The sequence below is a fragment of the Antechinus flavipes genome, chromosome 2, assembly GCF_016432865.1.
Source record: "Antechinus flavipes isolate AdamAnt ecotype Samford, QLD, Australia chromosome 2, AdamAnt_v2, whole genome shotgun sequence".
Lineage (NCBI taxonomy): Eukaryota > Metazoa > Chordata > Mammalia > Dasyuromorphia > Dasyuridae > Antechinus > Antechinus flavipes.
In genome coordinates, this window is record NC_067399.1 from 522,404,930 (window position 1) to 522,432,431 (window position 27,502).

General features: G+C 33.2%; 1 protein-coding gene across 2 annotated transcripts in view; it reads right to left on the reverse strand.

Moving 5' to 3' along the window:
- Window positions 1-27,502, reverse strand: part of TRPM7 (transient receptor potential cation channel subfamily M member 7) — a 134,344-nt gene that overhangs the window by 12,151 nt on the left and 94,691 nt on the right. For both annotated transcript variants that reach the window (XM_051980642.1, XM_051980643.1), the window contains exons 21-31: window positions 26,233-26,502; window positions 22,024-22,198; window positions 19,054-19,186; window positions 15,962-16,146; window positions 13,530-13,662; window positions 10,843-11,579; window positions 9,037-9,116; window positions 8,515-8,574; window positions 4,327-4,423; window positions 3,781-3,851; window positions 2,818-2,852 (exon numbers count right to left, since the gene is read on the reverse strand). In XM_051980642.1, the coding sequence (XP_051836602.1) occupies window positions 2,818-2,852; window positions 3,781-3,851; window positions 4,327-4,423; window positions 8,515-8,574; window positions 9,037-9,116; window positions 10,843-11,579; window positions 13,530-13,662; window positions 15,962-16,146; window positions 19,054-19,186; window positions 22,024-22,198; window positions 26,233-26,502 (1,976 nt within the window). The remainder of the gene's footprint in view (window positions 1-2,817; window positions 2,853-3,780; window positions 3,852-4,326; window positions 4,424-8,514; window positions 8,575-9,036; window positions 9,117-10,842; window positions 11,580-13,529; window positions 13,663-15,961; window positions 16,147-19,053; window positions 19,187-22,023; window positions 22,199-26,232; window positions 26,503-27,502) is intronic.

Genomic DNA, 27,502 nt, shown 5'->3' on the forward strand with positions numbered 1-27,502 from the left:
ACCTAAGGTATAGCTGGAGCTGTTTAGATTATTCTTTATTTAAAGAGTATCCTGTAATTGAATCAATGCAAGTATTTTCTGCATTTTGGTGAGATGACTCTCAAATATTCATGTCTTTTGTAGTGCTTTTTCTCTTTCTCTTAGATTTTGCAATTACACAAAAATACTGTTGACAAAAGCATATAAATAACAGGTTCTCAAGAGAACAATTGTAAATTTTTAACAAAACCAGGAAAAATTGTTCCAAATTACTAATACAAAGAGGAATGCAAAACAAAACACTGAGGTTGCTAAGTGGCACAGTGGATAAACTGTTAGACCTGAGAGGTAGAAAGAATCAAATTTGTTCTGCTTCAGAAACTTATTGTGTGACATTGGGCAAATGACATAACTTCTCTTAGTCTCAAGATTCCTCATCTGTGAAATGGATACAATAATACCTACTTCCCAGGTGATTGTGAGGATCAAACAAGATAATATACAATGTACTTTGCCAACCATAAGACATTATATAGATGCTAAGCTGTAATTTGTGTGTGGGGAGGGGAGGGTGTGGAGGGTAGGAGGAGGTGTATTTTTAAGAAAAGTATACTAGTGTGTTGTGAGTGAAACTTGAATTAGCAGCATTCTTGAAAACAACTTGGAATTTAGCATATAAAGTGGCTAAAATATCCTTATCCATGGAAAGGCATATACTACAAGGAGATCACTGACAAATGGCCCACATATATCAACATATCTATATCTATCTGTATACGTAGACAGATGTATAGTACCACTTTTCGTGGTAGTAAATAACTGGAATCAAAGTAGATATCCAATAATTGAGGAAAGGATGAACAAACAGCAATTTTATTATGTGGTAAGAAGTAATAAACATCAATTGGATATAAAAATCTATCTTACACTTCAGGATAGTAGGAATGGAAGGAGATAAGGGAATGGATGGGGAGAATGTAAGAAAAGAGAGGGTACATTGAGGAAGGGGTTAGTTAATGAGAAGCAAAACACTTTTGAGGAGTGGAAGAGTAAAGGGAGAGAAAACAGAATAAATGAGGGAAATACAGTTAGCAAGAGTAATTGTGAAAAAAAAATGAAGCATGTTTCTCTGATAAATGCTTCATTTCTCAAACACATATAGAACTGAGTCAAATTTATAAAAATAAGAGCTGTTCCTCAATTGATAAATGATCAAAAGATAAATTTTTAAATGAAGTAATCATAGCTATCTATTGTTGTATAAAAATACAACTTGATATAGATTAGAAAAATGCAAATTAAAACAATTCTGAAATACTACCACATGTTTAATTGGCTAATAATTATGATGATAATGCTGGAAGGGGATACAGGGAAAATGAGACACTAATGCAATGTTGCTCAAGTTATGAACTCTTTCAACCATTCTATAGAGCCATTTGGAACAATGCCCAAAGGGCTATAAAACCATGCATATCCCATGATCCAGCAATAACCATTATTAGTCTTTATCATCCTAAAAGACATTAAAAAAAAAAAAAAAAAGGAAAAAGAACAACATATACAAAAATATTTATGGCAGCTCTTTTCTGGGGGCAAAGAATTTGGAAACTGAAGGGATATCCATCCATTGGGGAATGGCTAGATGAATTGTATTACATAATTATGATGGATACGATTGTGCTATAAGAAATGAAAAGCAGCTAAATCACTATTATTTAGAAAAATGCAAATTAATACAACTGTGAGGTACCACTTTACATCTTTCTAATTGGTTTAGATGACAGGAAAAAATGTTTGGGGGGGGATGTAGGAAAACTGGGACACTAATGCATTGTTGGAGTTGTGAGTTCATTCAGCCATTCCAAAGAACAATGGCCAAAGGGCTATCAAAACCGATATAACTCTTTTATCTAGGGGTGTCACTCCTGAGTCTGTATCCCAAAAGGATCACAAAAGAGGGAAAAGAACCAAATATATGTGCAAAAATGTTTGTTAGCAGCCCTTTTTATAGTGTCAAGGAACTGGAAACTGAGTGGATGTCCATCAATTAGGGAATAATTGAGTAAATTATGATATATGAATGTAATGGAACATTATTGTTCTCTTGGAAATAATGAAGAGTCTGATTTCAGAAAAGCCTGGAAAGACTTACATAAATTTCTGCTGAGTAAAGTGAGTAGAAGCAGAAGAACAGTTTAGAGAAAGATTATGTGATGATAAACTCTGTTAGAATTAGCTCTTCTCAGCAATGCAATGATCCAAGACAGCTGTAATAATCTTGAGATAGATAATGCTATCTGCATTCAGAGAAAGAATCATGCAGACTGAAGACAAATGGAAGTATATTATTTTCATATATATATATTTGGTTTGTTTTTGTTTCTCCTCTTGGTTTTCTCTTTTGTCGTGATTTTTTTTTTTTACAACATGACTAATATGGAAATACATTTAAAATAATTGTACATATATAACCTATATTAGATAGCTTGCTTTCCAAAAAGTAATGTTGAAAACTATCTTTACATGCATTTGGAAAAATAAAATACTATTGAAGAAAAAAAAAATCATGAACAGAATGCATTCAGAAAAACCTGGAAAGATCTCCATGAGTTGATGCAAAGGGAAATGTAACAGCAATACTGTAAGATGACTTGCTGTGAATGACAACTATTCTCAGAAATATAATGATCCAAGACAACTCTCAAGGACTTAAGAGTAAAAAAACTTTATATACAGCAGGAAAACATCCAACTACAAACTATAAACCAGATGTCCTAGTTAACTGGGAAAAAAAAAAAAACAAACTTAATTTTCTTATTCAGAAAGCCTACTTACATTTGAGTATTTGCTGTTCTATCTTGTAACCAATCCTTTAATCAAAAGAGAAAAAAAAGTCAGTTATTTTTAATAATCTCAAAGCAAAACAAATCTCTGGACCACTTTTTATTTCAAATGTAATCATAATTTAAAAACTATCATTTCATAAAATTATCAATAACAAATATAGTTATAGTAAGGCACTCATGGTATTGAGTGAATTTTCCAGGCAACAAAATTGCATTTTAAAAAGATTTATTATTTTAACCATTCTGTATTAAGATACTTAAAAAGTACATTAAATATTTCTCTGTCTTCTTAAAGATTATACTGATCAGAAGTTTTTCTTTACTACTCGACACTGTTAAACGAGTGATGACCTAAGGGCTTCTTTGAGACCATTAGCTGATGAAGCTTTAATGTCTGGACTATTTTCAGTTGAACAATTATAGGTAGCTAAGAAAACTATTTTGTTTAGCATACTCTTTGGTTCTGAGGTAAGGCTAGGATTGCCAACATGTGATTAAGTGTTATGATTTTGTCTTAGGTCTACATAGCTTGAACTATGTATCTCCACATTATAGTTGTATAAAGAAAAATCTGTCTTCAATTCCAATATAAAGCAAACTGTATTAGAAAAAGTCACGATTTCTAATTCTAAAATTAGGTTTATTAACAATTGGATTCTTAGTCATAAAATCAACTTGGTTTGCCAATAGTCAGTCCCTACTAAGTAGGGAGCATTCAAAGAAATATAAATTCTTTGGACTAGATTGATTTTTTTTTTTTTTTAAAGATCTGCTATCAGAAATTCTGCCTAAACTTCTTGCCTTCAAAATATTTTAATATTTACAAAGTCTCTTGCTTAAAATTTCAACACAATCTAAAAAAAATGATCACAAAATACCATCACTTTTCATACATATAGTTATTCTCTGATACACTGTGTAAAGTTTATAATTGTTAAATAAAATTACAAACCGAAAGTAAGGCTGCTTTGGAATCCACATTATGGGTGTCTTCTGCAGATGCTCTTCTATTGCTAGTTTGTACTTAAAAAGGAAAAAAAAGTTTTAAGTTAAAAAACTCAATTTCTTGGAATGCTGAACAACCAAACATTTGACTTTGTTTCTAAGCATAATATAGAACTTTAAAATTTTCTGAATCTTTTCTTGCTTGTGAGTCTCAAAGCTTATCAGGAGAAAAATAAGTTATGATAAACTAATCTACTACAAATTCATGCTTATCTAACTTATCTAAGTCTTTGGCTCTTTCAATTTTTATAGTAACCACTTGTTTTGTCTTCATTTTTGTGGCTATTTTAAAACTCTTTAAATAGTTCAGTTTACTATCCTTTTGCTTCTTTTCAGATAAGTTTTACCTCCTATCTTGCCATAAGGAAATTAAACATAAGCACGCTCAACTACTTTTCTCAGAATCAAGTCTTAGTATCTAATATTTTTTCTTTTGCCTTTATATTGGAGGGAAAAGTATGCTTTTGATTCTAAGAACAAAACAAATACTTACCTTGGTCTGAGTGAAGGGAGATGGGTATTTTGTGACATTCAGTTAATCCAGCATAAGAACTCACATGTTTCAAAGAGTTGTCAGGAGGAAGATCACTCTGCAGAAAACATTGCAGTAATCTTTAAGATTATATATGTTAAGTGACTGCAAGGGATAATGTCGTGTAGAAATTATCCTGGCATGGATTCTGTCAATGCGAAGTTATTATTAAATAAAATAAAATTTATTAAAAAAAAAAAAAAGATTATATATGTTTATAATATGTTTTTAATCTTATAAGAAGTGCCCTATTTGGTCACAATCATAGCTCACTCAGCCAGGTATTCCACCTACTATAGAGATAAAAAGGACATATCAAACAACATGATGAGACAGATGTCAACATCAGAGGTCAGGAACTCTTCCTTAGCACCTCATTATGATCCTGTTGGCCCTAAGTTTATCACATATATGGAAATGTTCTATTTGTTGAGTATGTCAAGTTCCTAAAAAGATTAAAAAAATAAAAATAAAACCAAACCATGAGTAATATTTTCATATTAAGTGAAAGGAAAAAAATCAAACATCTTGTAACAAGAAAGTTCATCTGTAAAAAGAACAAAAAACAAAAACAAACAATAACCCCTCCCACCCCACCACCAAAAAACCCATTTTTATTCCACTTGAATGTGATGTGATCTTTCCTTTCTCTAAATTTCTCAAGTACTTTATAGTACTAGTGGTATTTTTACTAGTTATGGTTACCTGTAACATCACGTTAGACACTAAATTTTATATCCTATTAAATAGTAAAGTCTTGACCATGACCTTAGACAAGCCACTAACTCTTAAAATGCTCCAAGTTTTCTCACCTATCAAAATATAGACTAGATAATCAGATCCTATCTAATGTTAAAATTACACACATCTCTATAGTCTATTATACAAAACAGACAATATGTTTAATTAAATGAAAATGCAAACTCTGAAGTCCTTCACTAAAATCTGAAAAGAGATTTTGTTTTACCTTTGTCAATACAATAGCAATCCATAATATGTTCATAGAGTTTTAAATAGAAAAAACTTACTTAACACTCACATACTACCTCTTACATTTGCTCCTTTGTAACAGAGTGAAAAATTGGCCATCAAATAAGTGGGTAGGGATATCTAATAAAAGGGTATTGTTATTAATACTGCATTCATAGATTAGATCCTACAATCTAAAAGCTGACAGGAAACATGGAAAAATTAAATTCTAAAGAAATAATTAAGATTAAATAACAGAATGAACTGCGACTGGAAATATTAGTGGTAATTAGGGCTAACAAAAGCGTTTAAAACTATTCTGGGAATAAAATATACTAAGATGAGAAGAGAAGTACTTAAATGGGAGAAAATTTTTGTATCACACTATTCTGGAAGTTTAAAGAAGGTGTGGTAATGACAAGTGTGAAAGCAAAATCAAAATTTCTTTTGATTCTTCTTTCTATACTAAGGAAGAATAATATTTAGAAAAGAATGAACATAAGTAAATAGTTGACAGTTGAAATCCAAACAAGTGAAATTGTTGTCTTGATTTTTTTTTTAAGGTAGAATCTCCAACCATTATGTACAGTAAAATTCTAGAACTGGATTGACTTCTGGTTTATTGGAAACAACATATAATCACTATGAATCAACAGGGATTGATCAAAAAGGAAAGAGAGAAAAGAATAAGTATTCCAGGCATTGTGTTCAATGCATTACAAATATCTCATTTGAACCTCATAACAACCCTGCAAGATAAGGCTATATCATTATCATCACCATTTTTGAGTTTAGGAAACTGAAGTTAAGTGATTTGTTCAGTCACATAGCTAATAAGTATCTGAGGCAAAATTTGAACTCAGATCTTATAGATTCCAGGCCCAGCATTCTATCCAAAATTCTATAAAACTTATCATATCATTCTTAGACACAAGATGGAGAATAATGGATTAGATGACAGTACAATTAAGTGGATTCACTTAGATGAATGACTGCACTCAAAAGGCAGTTAGGTTTATATCCATTTGGAGGGAGAGTTCTATTAAAAGTGATCTGGAAGCTGTCCTTGCTACTATATAATTCAATACCCCCATCTTACCAAACCTCCATGCCCCAAGTTCTTTAAAAGAAAGCATAGAATGAATGCTTATAGAAAGAGTTTAATCAATTAAAACTATAGTCTACATTATAAAATGGCCTAAAGATAGACATAAAGTACAACACTTAGGTAAAAAAAAAAAAATCAACTATGCAAGTACAGGATGGGGGAAGATGAGATATATGGCTCGTGAATGTATTATAAACTTATTACAAGACATGTCTGTGATGTCACCAAAAAGGTTAAGGTTATCTTAAACTACATATCAAAATTATTAAGAGGACTTGGATATGCTCTCTCCTGGGTAAGACTAATGGAAAATACTGTTTTTAGTTCTGAGTGTTGTATTTTACAATATGTGCTGAAAAAGTAGAATTCATTCAGAACAGGGTCATCAGAAAAGTACTTTCTTTCTTTTTTTTGCAGTCTACCTCCTTCTTAGCTCCATCCTCACCAGGAGATATGTATCTTCTTTCCTACTTCCAGTGCTTTTTTGTTTTCTCCCAATGAAAAAAAAAAGTTGGAAGAGAGTATTCTTGCCGTTGACATAATTCTAAATTTTCCTAAAAGATATGATAGGTCCACAAGATTTGTCAACGTCTATTTTTTTTTCAAGTTAGACATAAATGTCCATTCCTTCTTATAACATGTTAGCTCCTACAAACACTCAAAGTACCAAAGATGTCATAGAATACCTCTATATCTTGTATGTGCACACATATATATCCTTTATTCAACATGTCTAAATCTTAATTCATTATCTATTCCCCTGCTGAAGCCCATTCCTATTCCTAATTTTCCCTCTGCTATTGGAGGCATCATCAACCTCCTAGTCACCAAGGCTCACAACTAAAATGTCCTCATCAACTCTCCATGGATCCTGCCACTTTCACTTTTGTAATACACAAATTCCCTACAAATGATGCTTTTCCCGCATTGACCCTGATACTATCCTGGGACAAACCAATACCACTTCCCCACTCCAGTCCATCCTCCAATCAAAGTGATCTTCCTTAAACACAAGTTTGATTACATCAACCCCTTTCCCCCAAATCAATAAAATCCAGTGGCTATCTATTGTTTCCAGGTTTAAAAACAAAATCTGTTTGTCTTTTAAAGACCACTCCTACCTTTCCATTATAATTAAGCCTCACTCTCCCCAACATGTTCTCTTATCCAGTTATATTGGTTTCTTTAGTGTTGCTTGCACAAAACCCTATTTCCTGAGCAATCATTTTCTTTTTCTTTCTTTCTTTTTTTTTTTAAAATAACTTTTTATTGACAGAATCCATGCCAGGGTAATTTTTTACAGCAATATCCCTTGCACTCACTTCTGTTCCGATTTTTCCCTACCCCCAGATGGCAAGCAGTCCTTTACATGTTGAATAGGTTACAGTATATCCTAGATACAATATATGTGTGCAGAACCCAACAGAATTCTCTCTTGTTGCACAGGGAAAATTGGATTCAGAAGGTATAAATAACCCGGGAAGAAAAACAAAAATGCAAGCAGTTTATATTCATTTCCCAGTGTTCTTTCTTTGGGTGTAGCTGCTTCTGTCATCCTTGATCAATTGGAACTGAGTTAGATCTCTTTATCGAAGAGAATCACTTCCATCAGAATACATCCTCATACAGTATCATTGTTGAGATATATAATGATCGCCTGGTTCTGCTCATTTCACTTAGCATCAGTTCATGTAAGTCTCTCCAGTCCTCTCTGTATTCATCCTGCTGCTGACCAATCATTTTCACTGGTTGTATCCTATGCCTGGAATCATCTCCCTCTTATTTTCTGGATTCCTTGAGGTGCTAGCTAAAAAAATTTCATTCACTAGGAGCCTTTTCTGATTCCTCTTAATATTAGGGGCTTCTTTATGTTGATTATCTCCAACTTATCCTATCCTATTCTTGGGTACATTTATATACTCACTAGTAAATATGTTGTCTCCCCTCCTTATACTGTGAACTCTTTGAAAGCAACAACTGCTTTCTGCCTTTGTCCCCAGTACTTAGCACAGTTATGGTACATGATAAGCACTTAATAAATGATTTTTGACTGGACTTGTAAAACCTTTTACCTGATATTTAGGGATCTCTACATCTTCTGGGATGGTCTTCTTTATATCTTTCTGTTGTTCCTGTTTGAAGTAAGCAAATAGTAAACTTCTTTATACTTTAGTATTTGATAATCAATTGTATACATGTTATTTTAATTCAAAATTGTGTTTGAATTATATTTCTTTTGTATCTTTACTTATTAAACAAATCCATTTCTACAAGTCACTAACAAAACTGTATAACTAAAAACCAATTTCTTACTGATAGACTTGTTTATGCAAGTAGTTGACTGCAGTGACAAAAGCAAGATTAGAAGACAATAATCAGTAAAGGTGACCAATCCACTCTTCTCAGCTCCCAAATACATTTATTGACATATAGGGTCAGTTTCAGACAGTTAGGGTAATTCATTATCAAGTGAGAAATCTCAGCTGAGACTACAACTCATTTTCATAAAATACAATATTTTAAATTTTACTTTGAATTAAACCCTTTAAATAGTGAAAGCAAACTGTACAATGTATTGTATAAGTTTTACCTACCAGAATATTTACAGCTAATATTTCTTTCATCTTGTATGATGCCTCTTTAAACCTTTGTAACTCCATGCTGTCTCTGTGACCTTTAGTAAAAATCAAATAGAAAACATTTTAGCATATTTGTAAATGCTGTCCTCAGGACACAGGCTTTATGTTGTTTTTAAATATTGAAAAATCATTGTTTTAAGCAGTCACCCCTCTAGTCTCTCGGGTAACCAAGGAAAATATTTGGTCTATGAGCCACAATTTCTGGCAGATTTTTCTCTGTGCAAAGATAATAGATGTTTGCTGCCTCTATCCTATGGCATTTGAAGTGGTTCTTTAAACTACCCGAGATATATATGTACTGTGACATAGAAGAAACCAACCATTGCAGCTGATGGCCTGGCACTGAAAAGAGGCAGTTTAGGAAGAGAAACCTATCATAATTGCTCAATTTGATTTAGTGTATTGCCAGTACCTAAATGGTAATCATATCAAAACAGGAAGAGTTTTTACTGGTTTTATCTTGTCCATAAAATGTTTATTTTGTTAATATCAATCCATTCTAAAGCTACTGTTTTCATAATTCAAGGATCATTAATATGATCAATATGGATTTGCCCCCATCTACTCCCCTGTCACTTGAGAGAAGGTTTTGGAGATTTGGCTAAAATGTATTTTGATGGAAGTGGATCTCTTTGATAAAGAGAGCTAATTCAGTTTCAATTGATCAAGAATGTACAGAAGCAGCTATACCCAAAGAAAGAACACTGGGAAATGAATATAATACTGCTTGCATTTTTGTTTTTCTTCCCGGGTTATTTATAGCTTCTGAATCCAATTCTCCCTGTGCAACAAGAAAACTGTTGGGTTCGGCACACACACATTGTATCTAGGATATACTGTAACTTATTCAACATGTAAAGGACTGCTTGCCATCTGGGGGAGGGGGTGGAGGGAGAAAGGGGAAAAATCGGAACAGAAGTGAGTACAAGGGATAATGCTGTAAAAAATTACCCTGGCATGGGTTCTGTCAATAAAAAGTTATTTTAAAAATTAAAAAAAAAAAAAAAAAAAAGATTTGGCTAAAACATTTATGATTCTGTGCAATCAAACTGGACCTATATTCCAAACTTTTTAATTTAGTAGGACTTGTCAGAATTTGTGAGTTGTTGGCAGGACATCTCCCTCCCTCCATGTCTCTGAAATGTATTAGGATAACAGCTGCTCTTAATTGGCATAGAAAATGAATTAAGTTGAATTGAACACAACATAAGTTTAGTTATATCTATCCATTGTTTTCAATATTAGTACTACAAAGTGGCTGAATAGATAAGCATCTAGCCAGGGTAAATATAAAAAAATTTAAGAGCTGTTAAAGTCGTAACTGGTCAACAATGAAACAGAAAATTCCAATAAATGTGCAAAAATTGTGAAAAAAACTATATTGAGAATGGGAAGAAAGGAAGGATAGGGATAAGGATAATTTTTAAAAATAAAAGGAAAAATCATCCATGCATATGTTTTGTAAATAAAAAGCTTTAATTAAAAAAAAAAAAAAAGAAAATTAAAAGAAAAAAAAAGGAAAAACTGAATAAAACATAGTAAAATAAACAGAAAGAACATGAGGAAGTTTGGGAAGAAAAATAGGGCAGTACTGAAACAACATGTTAAACTGGATATAAACTTAAAAGAAATTACACAAGAGAAAATCATTTCACATATAATAAATGCTCTGTACATGAAAATGTACTTATTACTTGATATTTGCTAATTTTTTTTTTTAGAACATGATACCAAAACATAAAAAAAAATTATACAACTTACCTACAAATGCTCCAAATTCTATAGCATCTCCTTCTGCAGCTTTACAGCTAGTATGCTCTTTATCCAGAATTACATTTCCCATCTGACTGGTGCAACTTGGCTGAGATGGAGTACTAACAAAAAATTTGTTTGGTGGGGATGAAGGATGTGGTGTGCTATTAGATGAACTACCTAATTTCTGGTTTTTATTAATGATTTTTGAGGTCTCTGCACCATGTACTCTGTGTCGAAGTTCTGGAGGAAAAATAGCACTTGGAAATAAGGCACCGCCAGAGGAACCTGCCTCTGGAAAGTTGAATCCTTCCCTCCTAGATATTAATTCTTCCCTTCGAGGTATTAGAGCTAAGTCCTGACCAGTTATCTTACATTGAGCATCTCTTTCATCTCGTATAAAAATGTTACAAAGAAAAGGATTATTATTTTCAAGACCTCCTTGAGGAAGAGAAGAACTGACAGTGTTTCCAACACACTGTTTTTTCCATAAAGAAGATCTTACAGGTCCATCATCAATAAGATTTTGAGCTAAATGTTTAGAAATGCTCAATTCACGTGTAATTTCATTGTGAACTTTACTAGCTTCAGAAGCTTTCTGAGCAGTGAGTGTTTTCAATGTATCTACTGTAAGTGCAGAGAGATCCTGTAAATGCCCAATCTGAGAATCTAAAGAGTGTAATGAACGCTTGATGTAGTTTACTCGATCTCCAACTTCTTTGATCTGAATATACATCTGTTCAACTCTGGAAGGACAGAAAAACAATTTCAAACATAAAAAAGAATCAAGATTTTATAAATTGCTACCAATATCCATGAATTATAAAGGCCAATGTAACCAAGTCAAAAGATATCTAAACAATGCCTACTGGGAGGAAATATGGTATCAGACTATGTACACTACATATACTTCCACACAATGTATACCATATATGGTTAGACAACATAAAAATATACGACTTAGGATGTCAGGCACTGTGCTAGGTGCTAGGAATAAAAAAAAGGCAAAAAATGGTTCTTATCCTCAAGGAGCTCACAATATGCAAATAACAAGTACAGTCTCAATCTAGAGTAGAAGAAATGCATCCTTCTTTAGCCTTGTTGCATGGATTCAATGATGTTCCTGGAAAGCCTATTTTTGGACAAGAATTCAGGAAGAACTCAATTTATCTCTGCTGCACTTGGAAGTGACCAAGATCACAGCTGTGTCTGAATTCTTAGGGAGGGGTGAGCCTTCTAAGCAGGAGTGATGGTTAATAAGGAGGCCTGGGAGAATGTAGTTGGTGTACAAAGCCACACTGGACAACATACCTCGACGTAATATAAAGTACAATGAGAGGAGTAATAATAGATAATACTAGAAATACTAGAAAGATTAGACACTCCAACAAAAGGATTTATTTTAGACTGCAAGGGTGGGATAGGGCCCTGGAGTTTACTGGACAGAGGGGCAATGGGGCCAGACCTGCTCATTAGGAGTGTTACTTTAGCAGCTGAGTGGGAGAGGTAAAGCAACAGGCTACTGCAACTGCCCTGGCCTGCGCTGAGGAGGTCTACTCCGGGTGGCAGCTAAGGCAATGGAGAGAAGGGAAACTGTAAGGCAGAAATGACAGGGTTTAGTGACAAATTGTCTATCAAGAAGACAGATTTCTTAAAGCATAGGTCTGACCTGTTACCCAGCTACTTGATTAGGTCTGGTTGTTCCCTTTTAGCCTCAAGATTAAAAAACAAAACAAAACAAAAACAAAATCTATGCCCGGTCTATTCCTACTTTTCTAGACTTCTTGCACAACAGGATGCTGTTATATTAGTCTACTACATAACTGTCTCTAGTTTCCATGTCTTTATAGTAGCTGAATGCTACCTGAAATGCTCTCCCCTCCTAATGTTGGCCACGTAGAAACCCAGGCTTCCATTAAGAACTGGCTTTCAAACACTAGTTTTTGCAAGAAGCCTTTCATGACCCTCAAAGATGAGAAAATTATCCTCATTAAATTTATCATCCACCTTTATGTACCTATGTATTTACATATTTTCTCTTCCTTAGAATGTAAAGCTCTTGAGATCAAAAATTATTGTTGCTTTTCCTTGGACTCTTAGTGGGTACTAATCCTATCAAAATGGCATGCAAGAAATTTTAACAATACATCACCTTTCCCATTCTAGAAAAAAGTGCAAACAATTTTTTGACTATGGCTGCAAACAGTGAGCATGTAGCAAGACTGCTAGGAGGCAAACATTATGTACTTTTCAATAGATTACAGAGGAAGTGGAAAGAAAGAAAAATGGCACTCTATAGCAAGTTTTCAATTTCCCCCCAAAAGGTAATTAAATAAACTAGATTTGGGTTTTGATTTGTTTTTTGTAATTTCACTAGGAATACCCAGTAAGTAATTTCTCTATCAATACACATGAGTAACAAACAGTTCTACAACCCATTTTAGATCTTTTAGGGAACACTGAGAAATTAAGTGACTTGCTCAGGGTCTTACAGCCAGTAAATAAAAGAGATGTGAATATAGATTTTCCTGACTCCAAAATAAGTTCTTTATCCACTGTACCACAATGCCAGCAACCATAAAACTTAACAAAAACATAGGATGTAAAGAACCATGTTTTCAGTATGTATAGAAATGTGATATATAAAACTGGTATGATTTTAAAAATAACTAATTTTAACATAAGTGCTTCTTAACCTTTCAAAAGTGACACGAATTCTCTCTTCACTTCCAGAATGGAATTTGTCATCCTTTTCATTAAAATACATTTCAACACACTGTTCTTCAAAATCATGAAGTTTCTTTTGATCTTCTTCTGTTAAGAAAAGCTCTAAAAACAGCAAAACAAAGAATAAATGAAAAGCTATAGAATATGCCTCTTAAATAATTATTAAATAAACAAGTGGTTGGCTGGTTAAGAAGATTAGAGTATTCACTGATCCACTAAGCCTACAATGTTTCAAAAATTCTTTGTTTACTAGGCTCCTCTGGAAAGCTTTTAGACTACATGGATGCGAGGTGAGATTTAGTATAGCTTAAATCCTCCTTTAAATTAAATTTCACATACATGAAGTACAAAACTTGGGAGTCTATTTTATAATTATAAATTTGACACATTTATGTATTTATATTTATTTTAAATGTTTTGAGCTTGACTATAAATACTTTATATATTTGTAGCTTGATTTGTACAACTATACTTTAAATTCCTCATTTATATTGTATAACACAAGGTCTTATATTTTACCTCTGAAGACATTTGGTTGACTACTGCTAAAGCCTTACCTGAAGTGAATAAACTAAAATCAAACAAAACAATCAAAATGCCAGTAAAGTAGAAGCTTTAGCACATTATATAGTTCAGAATAATGGAGAGCAATGCAGCTGAACTACAGGAACAGGAAGGGGAGAGGTAGGGCTATTGCTGAGAGAGTAATATATTATTTCTGTCTGTACAGCTATGGTATTCAAATGAAAGAAATTATACTATCATTAACATATGTGAAATGGATCCTTAGAATTTGGCTCTGTAGAATACCAGAAGAAGGTAGTACTTCATTTACACTAGGACAGGGGTAACTGTGCCCTGAGCATTTCTACTTTTCCATTTTCTTGACTTGTGTCTGGGCACCAGATAATCGGTATATTGTCACCCTTTGGGTTTCCCCATGTACCTGAAATCTATGTGATACCCCACTCCAAAATATGAACACAAAAAGATTCCATAGGGAATCTCTGATGACTCTATTATTTGTATTTGCCAGAATCTGATTTCTTAAAATAGCTTGAGAAACATTTTGGCCATAAGGACACAGCAGGAGTTAGGAAAACCAAAGTGTTTACTGGCTTAGGGGATTTCCCTCACTATTACACTATAGTATTAGCTGACAGTCAATTTTATGTGCTTCTATCAATTGCAAATGGCCTTGATATAAATCTCTTTAATTTCTCTGGACAGGATGACATCTCATTTCAACATTTTGTGAAGGACAACGATCACTAACTTGATTTTGACTAAAAATCTGATAAGTATATTCTTGTTTGATTTGGAATGGGTTTGGGAACTAATGCCTTTCATATACTAACATAAACACTGACCACCTTTCTAATATTCCCCATATTTTGAGTCACTGTGTACTGTTTCATCATAATTCTGTTTCCTTTCTCCTTATCTAAATTCCTTGGTGCACTCTTGGGGCCAAATGACCAACAAGAATTTACTGAAAGTTTAAGAAGGCAGTATGGCTAAGTGGATAAAGGACTGAACTCCAAGTCAGCAAGATTTGGATTCAAATCCCACCTCTATGACTTTGGACAAATCATCACTAAATGGCTAAGCCTCTGAGTCCTTGGATACAAAGTGAAGATTTTGTATATATTGTGTGAGAGAGTGAGAGAGAGGGAGGGAGAGAGGAAGAGGGAACAGGGAGGGAGAAAAATACACACAAGTTATTAACTTGTTTCCTTAGACTAACATAATTTTATATCTTATTTATATCTAATTTATAATTAATGTGAAACAGAGAGAGCTTAGCCAGATCTTGAGAAATAAATTCTAAAGAAGTAGCAAGAAGAAAGGAGGACATTCAGGAAGTAGAGCTGGTTTGATGAAAGATATGGAAGCAGGAATAAATATTTGTGGGATGGAAGGTGTGGACAGTGGAAAGTGTTGAATCTGGTGTGATTAAGATGGAGAATTTAAGAATAGTATGAAATAAAACTAGACAGACAAGATAGGACAACAATACAGAAGATCTTTAAAGTGAAGCAGTGTAGTACAGTTTAATGTATTTGTTGTAAGAGATTGTAAGTTCTTAAAAATGGGACATGATGAAAGCATTTTCAGAAGGTTTGGTAGCAGCAAAGTCATTGTGTTAATAAGTTACACAAAAAGCAGGAATAAAATCTTCAATAATTACAACAATATGAAATTTGTTCAGTAATACTTATATTTCTTATGAGAAATGCTTATGTTTACTTAGACTAATAGTCCAACAAAATTATTAATTTAACAAATTATTTCCACTATCACAGATATAAAAAAAGTCACTACAAATTTTTAAAAACTGTAACATTACTTAATAAATTATGAAATGAAAAGCTCTTGCTTTAAGAATCTTCCTTCTTACTTGGTCCATTTGAAGTCTTATCTTTTTTTCTTCTTTTACATATACAACAACACATGGAGGCCACATGACTAAGGATGATAAGTGGTGGAGGCAGAACTGGCTTTTCATGATAAGCCATAATGAAATGATAACGTTGGTACTTCCATACAGTGTTTGAAATTGCTTTTACTTGCAAATATACATTGCTATGGGACACAAAAGAACAAAAGCCAATTTAGTTTTTTTAAAATGTCAACACTAATTAAGAAAAGTTCTATTATCTTAGAACACTAAACTAAGGTTACAAATATCAAAGAAAATACATAGTAATACATAAATATACTAATAAATGATATAATTTACAACTTATTTGGTGTTTAAAATTTTCATTTGCATTTTACAGAGATATTCTTCATTTATTTTAAAATTTAGCACAGTTCTTTTCCTTCAAAATAATTGAAAGATTTATATAAGGCACTGTAAAAGTGTCTGTATAAGGCACTGATAGGTTTTTTATGTAAATTGAAAAGAAAGGCTCCTCATCTAAAGGAGTTTACCATCTGCCTTGAAGACAGGCAGCTAGGTGGCATAGAAGATAAGAGAACTGCACCTGGAGACAAATGACATGAGTTCAAATTCTGTCCCAGATCCTTATTAACTGTATAATACTGGGGCAAGTCCCTTAGTCTCTGCCTGCTTCAATTTCCTTATCTAGAAAACAGGGATAATAATAGTACTTATTTCTATAGGTTGATATGAGGATAAAATGACTTAATATTTGTAAAGCACTTTGCAAACAGTAAAGCACTATATGAATGTTAGCTATTAATACTAATACTTGAACCAGATGATGCAGCACAAAAAGATATACAGCTATTAATTAATGTTAATCTATGATCAAGAAATTAATAGTCTAGCACCTCTGATACGATATTTCTGTTTCTGACTTTATGGCCTATTTATTTAAACATAACAATAAAGCAAATAAAAAGCAATCAAAAAACATTTGACCAATATTTAGATTTGGGGCTAAAAGAATAAATAAAAATAATAAATTATTACTTTGCTAAATTTGACATCTTGGACTTCTAACCAGCCACCTGTGATTCCATAACAAATTTATATTAAAAGGTCATTTATATGTATTTATATTTATATATATTTATATTTATATGTCAGTAAGAAAGTTTAAATCTTCTAATTTCTAGTAGAGATCTCTTACTAACTTGATCATGATGGTAACTGGAGGCAGTACAATCCACTGAAAAGAGCCCTGGGTTTCTTAGACAGAGGAGCTCAGTTTAAATCCCCATTCTGTTGCCCACTTCCCATTTCACCTTGGCAAGTCACTTGGCCCCTCTAGGATTCAGTTGCATCATCTATTAAATTAATGGCCTCTACAGATCTTTGAGCTCCACAACTATGATCATCCCCCAATACTAGAAAACTGAAATACCCAACCTGGCCTCCCACAGAGTAGGAGTCCATATAAAGCATTCTCTATGGGTGGTAAGAACCAGCAAACTCATTCACTGTGGATGAGAAGGATGACGTTTGAGTAATAAGACAAAAGTACATTATAAGGCAACTCTTGATCCATAATAGAACCTCCTATTATTTTTTTGTATATGAAAATTTTGAAGTACCAAAACAGAAAGAAACTTTGCAAGTGGGGTAAAATAATCTCAATGGGTAATCACAAGTAGGAAAGAAGGATAGTCTAGAAATTGCTTACATGTAAACTTCCTGAGAATTTACATTTTTTCCTCTGTACTCCAAACAATTTAGACATTCTATAAAAATAATTATTTAATAATATAGCTAGACTACAAAAGGTTCTTTGAGACCATCTATTCTAGTTCAGTACAGTGTTACACTTAGCTGCTTTGAAACTCATTGAATTGTATTCAACAAATTTTACTGGGAAAAAAATTGCTTCAGCATGTGATGCTTAATCAGCATTTGTTATACTTGGTTGTCTGGGTTGAGTACTAGGGATGTGAAGTTGGCCAGTTGTATTGCCTAGCTATGGCCACTTTCTTGCAGTGACGATGGGGGGATGTAGGACTGTCAGGTTGGAGCCCATCATACTGAAGCTGTGCTCATAAGCGGGCAGGTTTGTGGGGCAATTCTTGCAGGATGATATGGCTGCAGCATATAGTCTCCTAAAGCAGTAGTATTGGAAGGGGCATGGAGCAACCAGTTTACTCAGGAGGTGAAGCAGCAGGAACACTGGCATGAGAAGCAGCAGTGGGAGCCCAGCCGGAGGACCCAGGACTCCTGGCAGTGCCAAAATCTGGACAGCAGCCACAGGGCTGGGGTGGAGGGTATGGGACCATTGCTTCCACCTCCCCACCCAGATTCCATAGCCCTGCAGAGCTTGGATGGCATGGAGTGGGGGAAGACTATAAAGGTCAAGATTCCTCTCAGAAAGTAAGTTGGGTCAAAACAGGAGGAGTCCAGTGGGGCTGGGCTAGTTTATTTCTCTTGCCTCTTAGGGTTCAAGAAACGAGAGTAGTATCCTATTGCCCTGAGGATGAAATGCAATCCCTGCCCAGCATTCTAGCTGCACACACTTGCTATTTTTGCACAGAGAGCATTCATTCTGTCTTTTAATTCTAAGCCTTTGAACAAGTTGTTTCTTCCTCATTCTTTCTCTTGGAAGAGCTAGATTTGTTCCAGGCAATGTTCAGGTATATCTTCCCATCTCTCTTTCTCTCTCTCTCTTTCTCTCACTATCACTCTCTCAGCTGTAGCTCTCAAAAGTAAGTGTTCTACTAAAATGTTCTTTCTTAATCCTCCCAATCCCTCTCCCACAGACTTCAAATCTTGTTACTTCTGAGGCCCTTGAGCTGCTCAACACTTTTATGTTCCCTTTTCTAATTAAATGGAGGATCCTTTAAAAAAATTAAGATAACTTATAAGAACAAGTGGGAAAGTACTTTAGAAACAGTGGAGTTATTGACATTTTAAAGAGCTTGAGAAAGTGTTACTAAATATACTGCTTGAACTTAAGCCTTCTGGGGAACTGTATAGCTCTATATACACACACACTCTAAGTTATGTGTTTGATTTAAGAAAAATTAATTAGTCATTTAAAATTAGGTACTCACTTGAAAAATGCAATAAGAAGATTAACCATAATTATATACTGTACAAAGAGGTAGACTGCTTGAAGAAATGGGGTCAACCATGTTCCAGGACCACAAAGACTTTTTACACTTGCATCTGAATTATTTGCACATACTGTGGAGTGAAAAAAAATTTTTTTTCTTACATATATAATAGCTGTTTGTAAAGATTTGTTGGAAAAAATCGTGGATTCCCCCCTCCCCCTCAACCCAAAGACGCTAATATTTCATAAAGTCCTTCATTTTCTAGACTAACACAACAGTCTAAAAGGAATGGAAGATAAGCTTGCAAACTTAGTGTTCTTTCTCAGAGAGTTTATATATAACTCTCTCACATATGTTATGACTCATGATAACATATGGAGAAACAATAGAGATAGAGAGGAAGAGTACTTTTGTGGGTGTATGCATAAATGAGGACTTGAATCTACTGTATATAATCTTCCTGGTGGATAATATAATATGTCCTGGTCCTATTCTCCCATTTCAGGGCAGTGAGGAATTTTCCCCAGAAAATAGGCTACATCTTGTGAATCAATTAATCAACAAACTTAATTAAGTGCCATTGAGCTAGGGAATATGAGAGACATCAAAGATACCAAATACAAAGAATGAAACATTACTTGCTAAAATTCTAACGGGGGCAGACATGGCATAAATAGAGACAACATAAATACAAAATGAACAAGTACGAATATACACAAAGTAGTTACATACAAGGTAATTTGGAGGGAAGGCACCAACATTTTGGGAAATCAGGAAAGGTTTCATTCAGAAGACAGTGCATGAACTATGTCCTAAGGAAAAAAGAGGAATCTATGAGGAAAAGGTAAAGAGGGAATATAATCCAGGTATGGGGGATGGCCAGTGCAAAGGCAGGAAAGGGGAGATAAAGTGTCATAAGTAAGGAAAAAGCCAGTTTGGCTAGATTATAGAGTAGGGAGGCTAGAATAATAGGGCCAGGTTTTAATGCTCTTAAAGAAAAGCTAAACTGAGGAGTTTCTTTGATTGTAGAAGCAACAGGAAGTGGGTGGTGATGTGGCAAGATATGAACTTAGGGAAATTATTTTGGTTGGAGTGTGTAGGACAAAGTAAAGCAGTGAGAAACTTGAGCAGGGAGACTGACAATAATGGTCTAGGTGAGAGGTGGTAAGAATCTGAATTCAGGTGGTAGGTATATGCAGAGAAAAATGTTGGATGTAAAATTTATGGTGGAGAAAGAAAGAATAAGATTTGGCAACTGAATGGCTATGCGGAATGCATAAGAGTGAGAAGTCTAGGATAATGCCAAGTTTTCAAACCTGAGATACTGAGAGAGAATGGTGGTGCCTTTGAAAGAAATACTGTTGTGTAGAAGAGTGATGAGTCTGGAGGAAGACTGAATTCAGTTGTAGATATGTTCACTTTGAGATGTCTCTGAGATATCTAGGGTGAAATGTCCAGGAGGCAAATGGAGATATCAAGACTGAAGTTTAGGGAAAGGATTAAAGCTGTTATGTAAAAGGAATCATTTGCATAGATTATTAAAAGTATGGAAGCTGATGATGTTGTCTAAGAGGATCTATGTGGGAAATTACATGAGAAACTAGTAAGCAGAGATTTTGCACTTCATGGCAAGCAAAAGACAGGAAAAGCAAGCAAGTTATAGTAGCTATTGACTTTGGTTCTTTGATGCCATAACATCAGTGAATATAGACCCAGGAGAAGATAGCTCCAATTCTTCCTAACAAGGATATATGGAAGAAAAAAAGAAAAAAAAACCCCTACATAAAATGGGACTAGATATTAGTCCCTAATACTTATTTAGTTTGCTACATATGCTCATGAGTAACTGCATCATTATTAACAAATAAATAGTGTGAGGTCTGATAAAATTATAATCCCCTTTACCTTATTATGTTCCTTTAGTCAATCAATCAACATTTATTAAGCACCTACATGGTGAGCACTATGTGGTAGGGATACAAAAAAAAAAAAAAAAAAAAAAGGCAAAAGACAGTCTCCAGGCTCAATAAGTTTAATATGGGAGACATGCTATCTATACTATCACATGCCGATAGTGATAAATGACAAATAAATAAAATGTGATATAAACCAACCAAGAATGTGGGAAGGCCATTGAGAAAACAGTTCTAATTTAATACACTAAGGTAGGCTAGCATTACTGTTAACCTATGTTAGGTACAGAGCCAAGGTAAATAATCTGCATAGGAATACAATTAGTTAAACATTCTCCTGAATCAATCTTCTCTCAAAAATAAAGATGGAAAGTCACACAGAGAAAAGAACCATAAAAGGGATCTGAATATAATGAGGAAAAAATGGTTGTAGGATTTTATTTCAGCTTATTAAAAATTAGATTCAGTAATACTGTAATTAAGCAACTCATACCATATATAATCTGATGTCACACTGTGGCATAGCAGTGAACTGGCTTCTTAAAATCTATGTCAATGGAAGATAAGCGTGAAAAGACTAAAAAACTGACTTCTTTAAGTGCCAGAACTTTTAAAAGATAGAACATTTTGCTAGGGAATCTTTTTTTTTTTAAAGTTGTATATGATACTTAAATCTGTTTAGTACAGAATACACATTTTGAAATTTGATCAATTTGTCTGAATGGTAGTGGAAGATAATGAAAAGGGTGAAGGCACACTGAAGAATGTCTTGAATCAAAGTTGGGACACAGAAACATTAGCATGATAACTATTTTTTTTGGTTTAGGTTTTTTTTATTTATGTTAGCTGCCATTATCATATGTTTCTGTCAGTGTCTCATTTCCCTTTTTGTTTTTTGCTTATTCCAATGTAGGTGAAGACTCAATAGCCAGTATGTTAGAATCATATATTAGTTAAATATCTCTCGGAACTCTTTAAGAGTTCATGTTTAAAAGAATCATACTTTAAAATTAGATAGTACATAAATGAATTTTAGATAAACATAAAATCTTACCATCAATTTCATATGCATAAACTTCACCAAAAATCATCCAGTATGGATTAAAGACAATATCTTTAGCAAGCCTCCAAGATGGTGGTTCATGAGGATAAAGTATTGCCTGTCTGGGAACACCAAAACTGAGCAGTACAAGTGCCATAATTACAACGATGTAAAACATGTTCGCCACCTGTTTAAAAATGGCAATAGTAAAAATAAATGAAAAACTGAAAATAACAACCTATGATTGCCTTTTATAAAAATGTTAAGAAAGTTTCTTTTCCCATCTATGATCATTCAACAAGACCATACTCTGCAGACAAAGCATGCACTTAAGTCAGTATCTTCAAACAGAAATTTCCTTTCTTCTTTTTCATTGATATAAAAGATGAAAGCAAAATAAGGGTTGAATGAGTCTGCCTTCTCACTGTCATCTGATAAAATTACACAATCTTCATTTGAACAAAGATGATGAGACAACCCTGTCTTCAAGCAAGTTTTTAAATCTAATTGGAAATAAAATTTACCAAGATAGGAAAAAATAAAGAGCTAAATTAAATAAATATGAAAGCACCAAATATGTTGAAAGGTATAGTTTTATAAATAACATAACATATAATATAATATAATATATATAATATATAATAATATAAATAATATAAAACAAGATTAGGGCTGGACATGGAGCAAGTGGTGCTGAGAGAACATGAAACAGATCAGATGTTCTTGTATTCATTTCCTCTGGAGCTGATTTTATTATAAAAATGAAGGGTGGCTGCCAGGGCTTTTTTACTGTTCCTTATAAACAGTATTCCCTGGGCTGTCTCTGTGCTATTGCAAAGTCTCATTTGTTACTTCTGCTTGAAATTCCCTTTTTCACTGCTGTCTCTAAGAATCCCTTGTTTCTTTGAGAGTTCAGGTAAAAGATTTCAGGATAACTCTAATCTGTGATTACCAAAATTATCCTTTCCTTTTAGTAAGAGGCTATTTCACTTTTGTCCTTGTATCAGTAGTACCTAGCACACTAATGGATACACTATACATGCTTAACCAATGTTTGCTGAGGGTTTCTTGAATACTAATTATTTTCTTGTACAATAATCATTTATAGGCATGTCCCCTGGGTGAATAAAAAAAAGCCAAATTTTAGTATTTGTTGTAAAGTGTCTGTTGCATCACTTTGTTAAAGGATATCAATAAATTTTAAAAATAATTAGGTCTTGTGGAATTCTAAATTTAGTGATGCATTATACTGACCATGTTTTCTAAAATAAAACTTAACCTAATTAATACTGAAAATAGTAAAGAGGTTAATGGAAGAGGTTAACTTTGCCCCTGTAAAATATTTTTGAAAATACAGATCGACTCATGACTTAAGAAAAAAAGGGGATGGGGGGGATGGGGGTGGGGTGGAGGATAGATTTTAGCCTAGTTAATATTTGCCAAATTATGTTCATACATAAGGATCAGAAGTATTAAGAATAGCTACTTACTGAAAAATTTCAGAATGAGAACAGATGTAACTTTCACAAGAATACTTTTGGTACTACAGAGAGTCCTGGTCAAAAGCCCTCAAAAATCCCCCTACCCCCTCCTTTTTACACTACAGATTTGAAGTTCAAATCTGGCCTCAGACATTTACTAGCTGTGTGACACTGGGCAAGTCACTTATTTATCTCAGTTTTCCCAACCATAAAATTAGGACAATAGCAGTGCTTACTTTGCAGGATTGAGAGAATAAAATAATATATGTAAAATGCTTAGCACATCACTTAATAAAGAGCAGATTCTATATAAATATTTATCCCCCCCCCCTCCCACCCCTGCAAATAAATCAATTTTAATAGTCTACCTGCTTTTCAGCATTTTTTGGATTCTGGTCTCAACTTACTTTTCCAATGTGATTTTTCATTATTTTATGGCTTGTATTCTCATTGTTCCCTAAATGATCTATTCTCAATTCTAATTTATAGACTTGCTTTCCTTTATAATCACCTTTTGGAACCTTCAAAGTTATAGTTTTATGGAAATGACTAAAAGTATAGCCATCAGCAGTTATTTAAGTTCTTTGTTTCTTTAAAGAATATTTTATAATTTATAATGTTTATATATAAATATATAATATACATTTATAATTTGTAATAATATAATTGTATAATATACAAATATATATATAATTTATAATATTTTATAATCTTTATTTATTTGGGTTGTGATTCTCCTGATGATTAACTCTCAGATAGTTTATGCAATCTGTAGTAATTTTGAAAAGAATGTTCTATCTTATATTATTTCCTCCTGTATCTTATTATTCCTATAAAGAAATGCTATTGATTTTGTGAATTTATTGTATCCTCTTTTAAGATTATCGCTATTAGTTTCTTTATTGATTACATAAGATTTTCTAAAGAAATTATCACATCATATACAAACTGGGATGGTGTCATTATTGACCAAATCAATGTACAAATTTAGCTATTTCAACCAACAACTAAATGGATGTTTTACAGAGCTAAAGAAAATATTAAAACTCATTCAGACCAACAAAAAAACCTAAAATATCAGTGGAAACAATAAAAAAGGATGGGGGTAAAAAGGGATTACCGTTTCCAAACTTCAAATTATACAATAAAACTAATAATTAAAACTATTTGTAAGTAATAAAAAATAAGAATCAGTAGAAGAGACTAGACAAAGAATTCTACAATGCTGAATGATTTTGCTTCAAACTTGACAAACTGGCAAAGGTGAAAAGGATGGAAACAGTCAATGTTAGAGGCATTGGGTAATAAAGGGCATACTATTTTAGCACACAGTTGTTAGAACTATTTCTAATCTTCTGGAAATCAATGTAGAATAATGGTAAGAAAGTGACTAAATGTCCCTGCCCTTTAGGATGTGACTGTCAGATATATACCATATAGAATCCTCAAAAGAAAATATTTATAGCAATCCACTCAAGTAAGCATTAACATCCTTTAAGTTTAAGAGCAATATTATCATACTTCCACTTTGCATGACCACATTTGATCTATTGCAAAACAGAAGGTACACTTAAGGCACAATACAATGGATATTGCATAATTAATTTATTTAACTTTTTAATTTTCTAATCTATTTTCTAGGTTAAATGGCTAAGGGAACAAAGAAGACAAATTACAAATACACTAAATTTCTTGGTTTACTCATAGTAAGTTTATAGTAATATTAACATTTAATTTTTTCTAAATTTGACCAAAAAATCACCAGACTGCTTGAAATTTGAAGCACTTTTAAAATGCCATTCTGTGTCACGGCTTAAATGCTGGGGATAGAACCATAAAAAATGAAAAATCACTGCCACTAAGGGACTTGTTCTACTGGTAAGAAAAAATGAAAACAAGTCTATATAAACTATAAACAAGTTAAACTTTTTGGGTGGAAGACATTATTAAGCTGCTGACAGTCAAGAAGATCTTTGAATTAGACAGGGGTTTCTGTGTAGATCCCTTAAAAATAAGTCTAAAAGAAACAGGAGGTGAAGAAGGGGCATATTTCGTGAATGTTAGGAGCAGGCAGGGGGATAAGGGTATTGTGTGTGTGTGTGTGTGTATGTATCATGTATAAAAAAACAAGACAGCTAATGGTGATCTCCTCATACATTGTGAGAAGGGGAAAAATATATAATAGTAATATAATATATACTAATATGTAATATAGTAATATAATAATGCTGGAAAGGTAAATTAGGGAAGGTAGGTAGTAAAAGACTTTAAAAGCCAAACAGAAGGCAGTCTAAACTCAACCATTCTAAATAACTTCAAATAACTTCCATTTGTGCTAATAAAATAATTTTTTTTAAAAACATGAATCAAATAAACATTATGAAACTGATATATGTAACCTGGTTAAGACAGATTGTTCTTCAGTTGTTTTTCAATCATGCCTGACTCTTTATGACCCAACCTGGGATTTTTTGGCAAAGAAACTGGAATTGATTTGCCATTTCTTTTTTCAGCTCATTTTATAGATGAGGAAACTGAGGCAAACAAGGTTCAGCCCAAGGTCACACTACTAACAAGTGTCTGAGAACAGAAAAGACTTCCACAAAGGGGAATGTTCCTGACTTAAGGCCCCATGCTCCATCCACAGTGCCATCTGACTTACTAAGGCAGATTGTTTTTATGAAGAAAAATCTTAATGCACACATGCACATTACTGATATTTAATTTTATGTAAACTTACCATTTTGCCAATCATCATTACATAAGGTCCTGCCTGCTGATTTACAGCTAAAAAATCCAACAACCGAACATACCAAAAAATAATATTAAGACAGTAAATCAGTCTTCCAGCAACAAATATTTTATCATTTCCAAATTTCCATCTTGCTCCAAATCTTAGTCCGAATCCAATGAAAAAAGTCACAATGGCAATTGTATCACTGATGTTGAAGTAGTCACTGAACCATACTTTAATTTTCTGGCTTATTTTCCCAGCTTCAGACATAAAAATCTGTATTAAAAAAAAAAGTTAAACCTTAGATTTTTCTCCCCTCCACAGGCTTATCTCATTTATTGAAATAATCCAATGTAAAAATTATGTAAAATATATTAATATTACTAAGCAAATTATATTAATTATAAATATATTAATCACAGGTTATATATTAATATTTTACATTATATATTATGATAATATGTATTAATATTGCTAAGCAAAAGCCACTGTTCGATATAATAGAAGGACAAAGAAAAAAACAATGCAACTCTTAGTGAGATTACATTCTACTGGAGGGTTGGGGGGAACAGAACACATGCAAAAGTAAGCCAACAATTTCAAGAGGGAAAGTGAGCTAAATATTGGGAAGAATCCGAAAATGTCTTATGTAGATAATACCCTCCATTATGACTTGAAAGAAGAAATTATGGATTCTCAACATTGCAACAAATGTGTGCAAAGGCACGGATGAGATGAGAAGTGAATATGAATTATAAGTATAAGATCAGTTTGACTAGAATAGAAGTAACATAAAGTAGGACTGCAAAGAAAGTGAGAAAGGCTTTAAATAGCATACTTAAGAGTTTCTATATTATCCTAAAGGCAATCATTTTAGCACTTTGATTGAAGAGAATAATGTGATCAGATCTGTTTTAGAAATGTAATTATGGTTAACCATGTGGAGAAAAGGAAACCTAATAAGGAGGCTACCACAATAACACATATAAAAGATAACACAAATAATAAGGGCAATCTATTTCACTAAATAGAATAGAGTAGATATGAGAGAGATTAAGAAGGTAAAATCAATATGGTTTGACAACTGATTCAACAGGGGGTCATACAGAGAAAAGAGTCTAGAAGTGTGACAAGCTATCAACAACCACATTAAAAAATACTCCAAATCTCTAATAATTAGAAAAATGCAAATTAAAGCAACTCTGAGGTTCCATATCACATTTATCAGACAGCAAGGTTGACAAAAAGGGAAAAAATGGCAAAAGTTGGAAGGGCT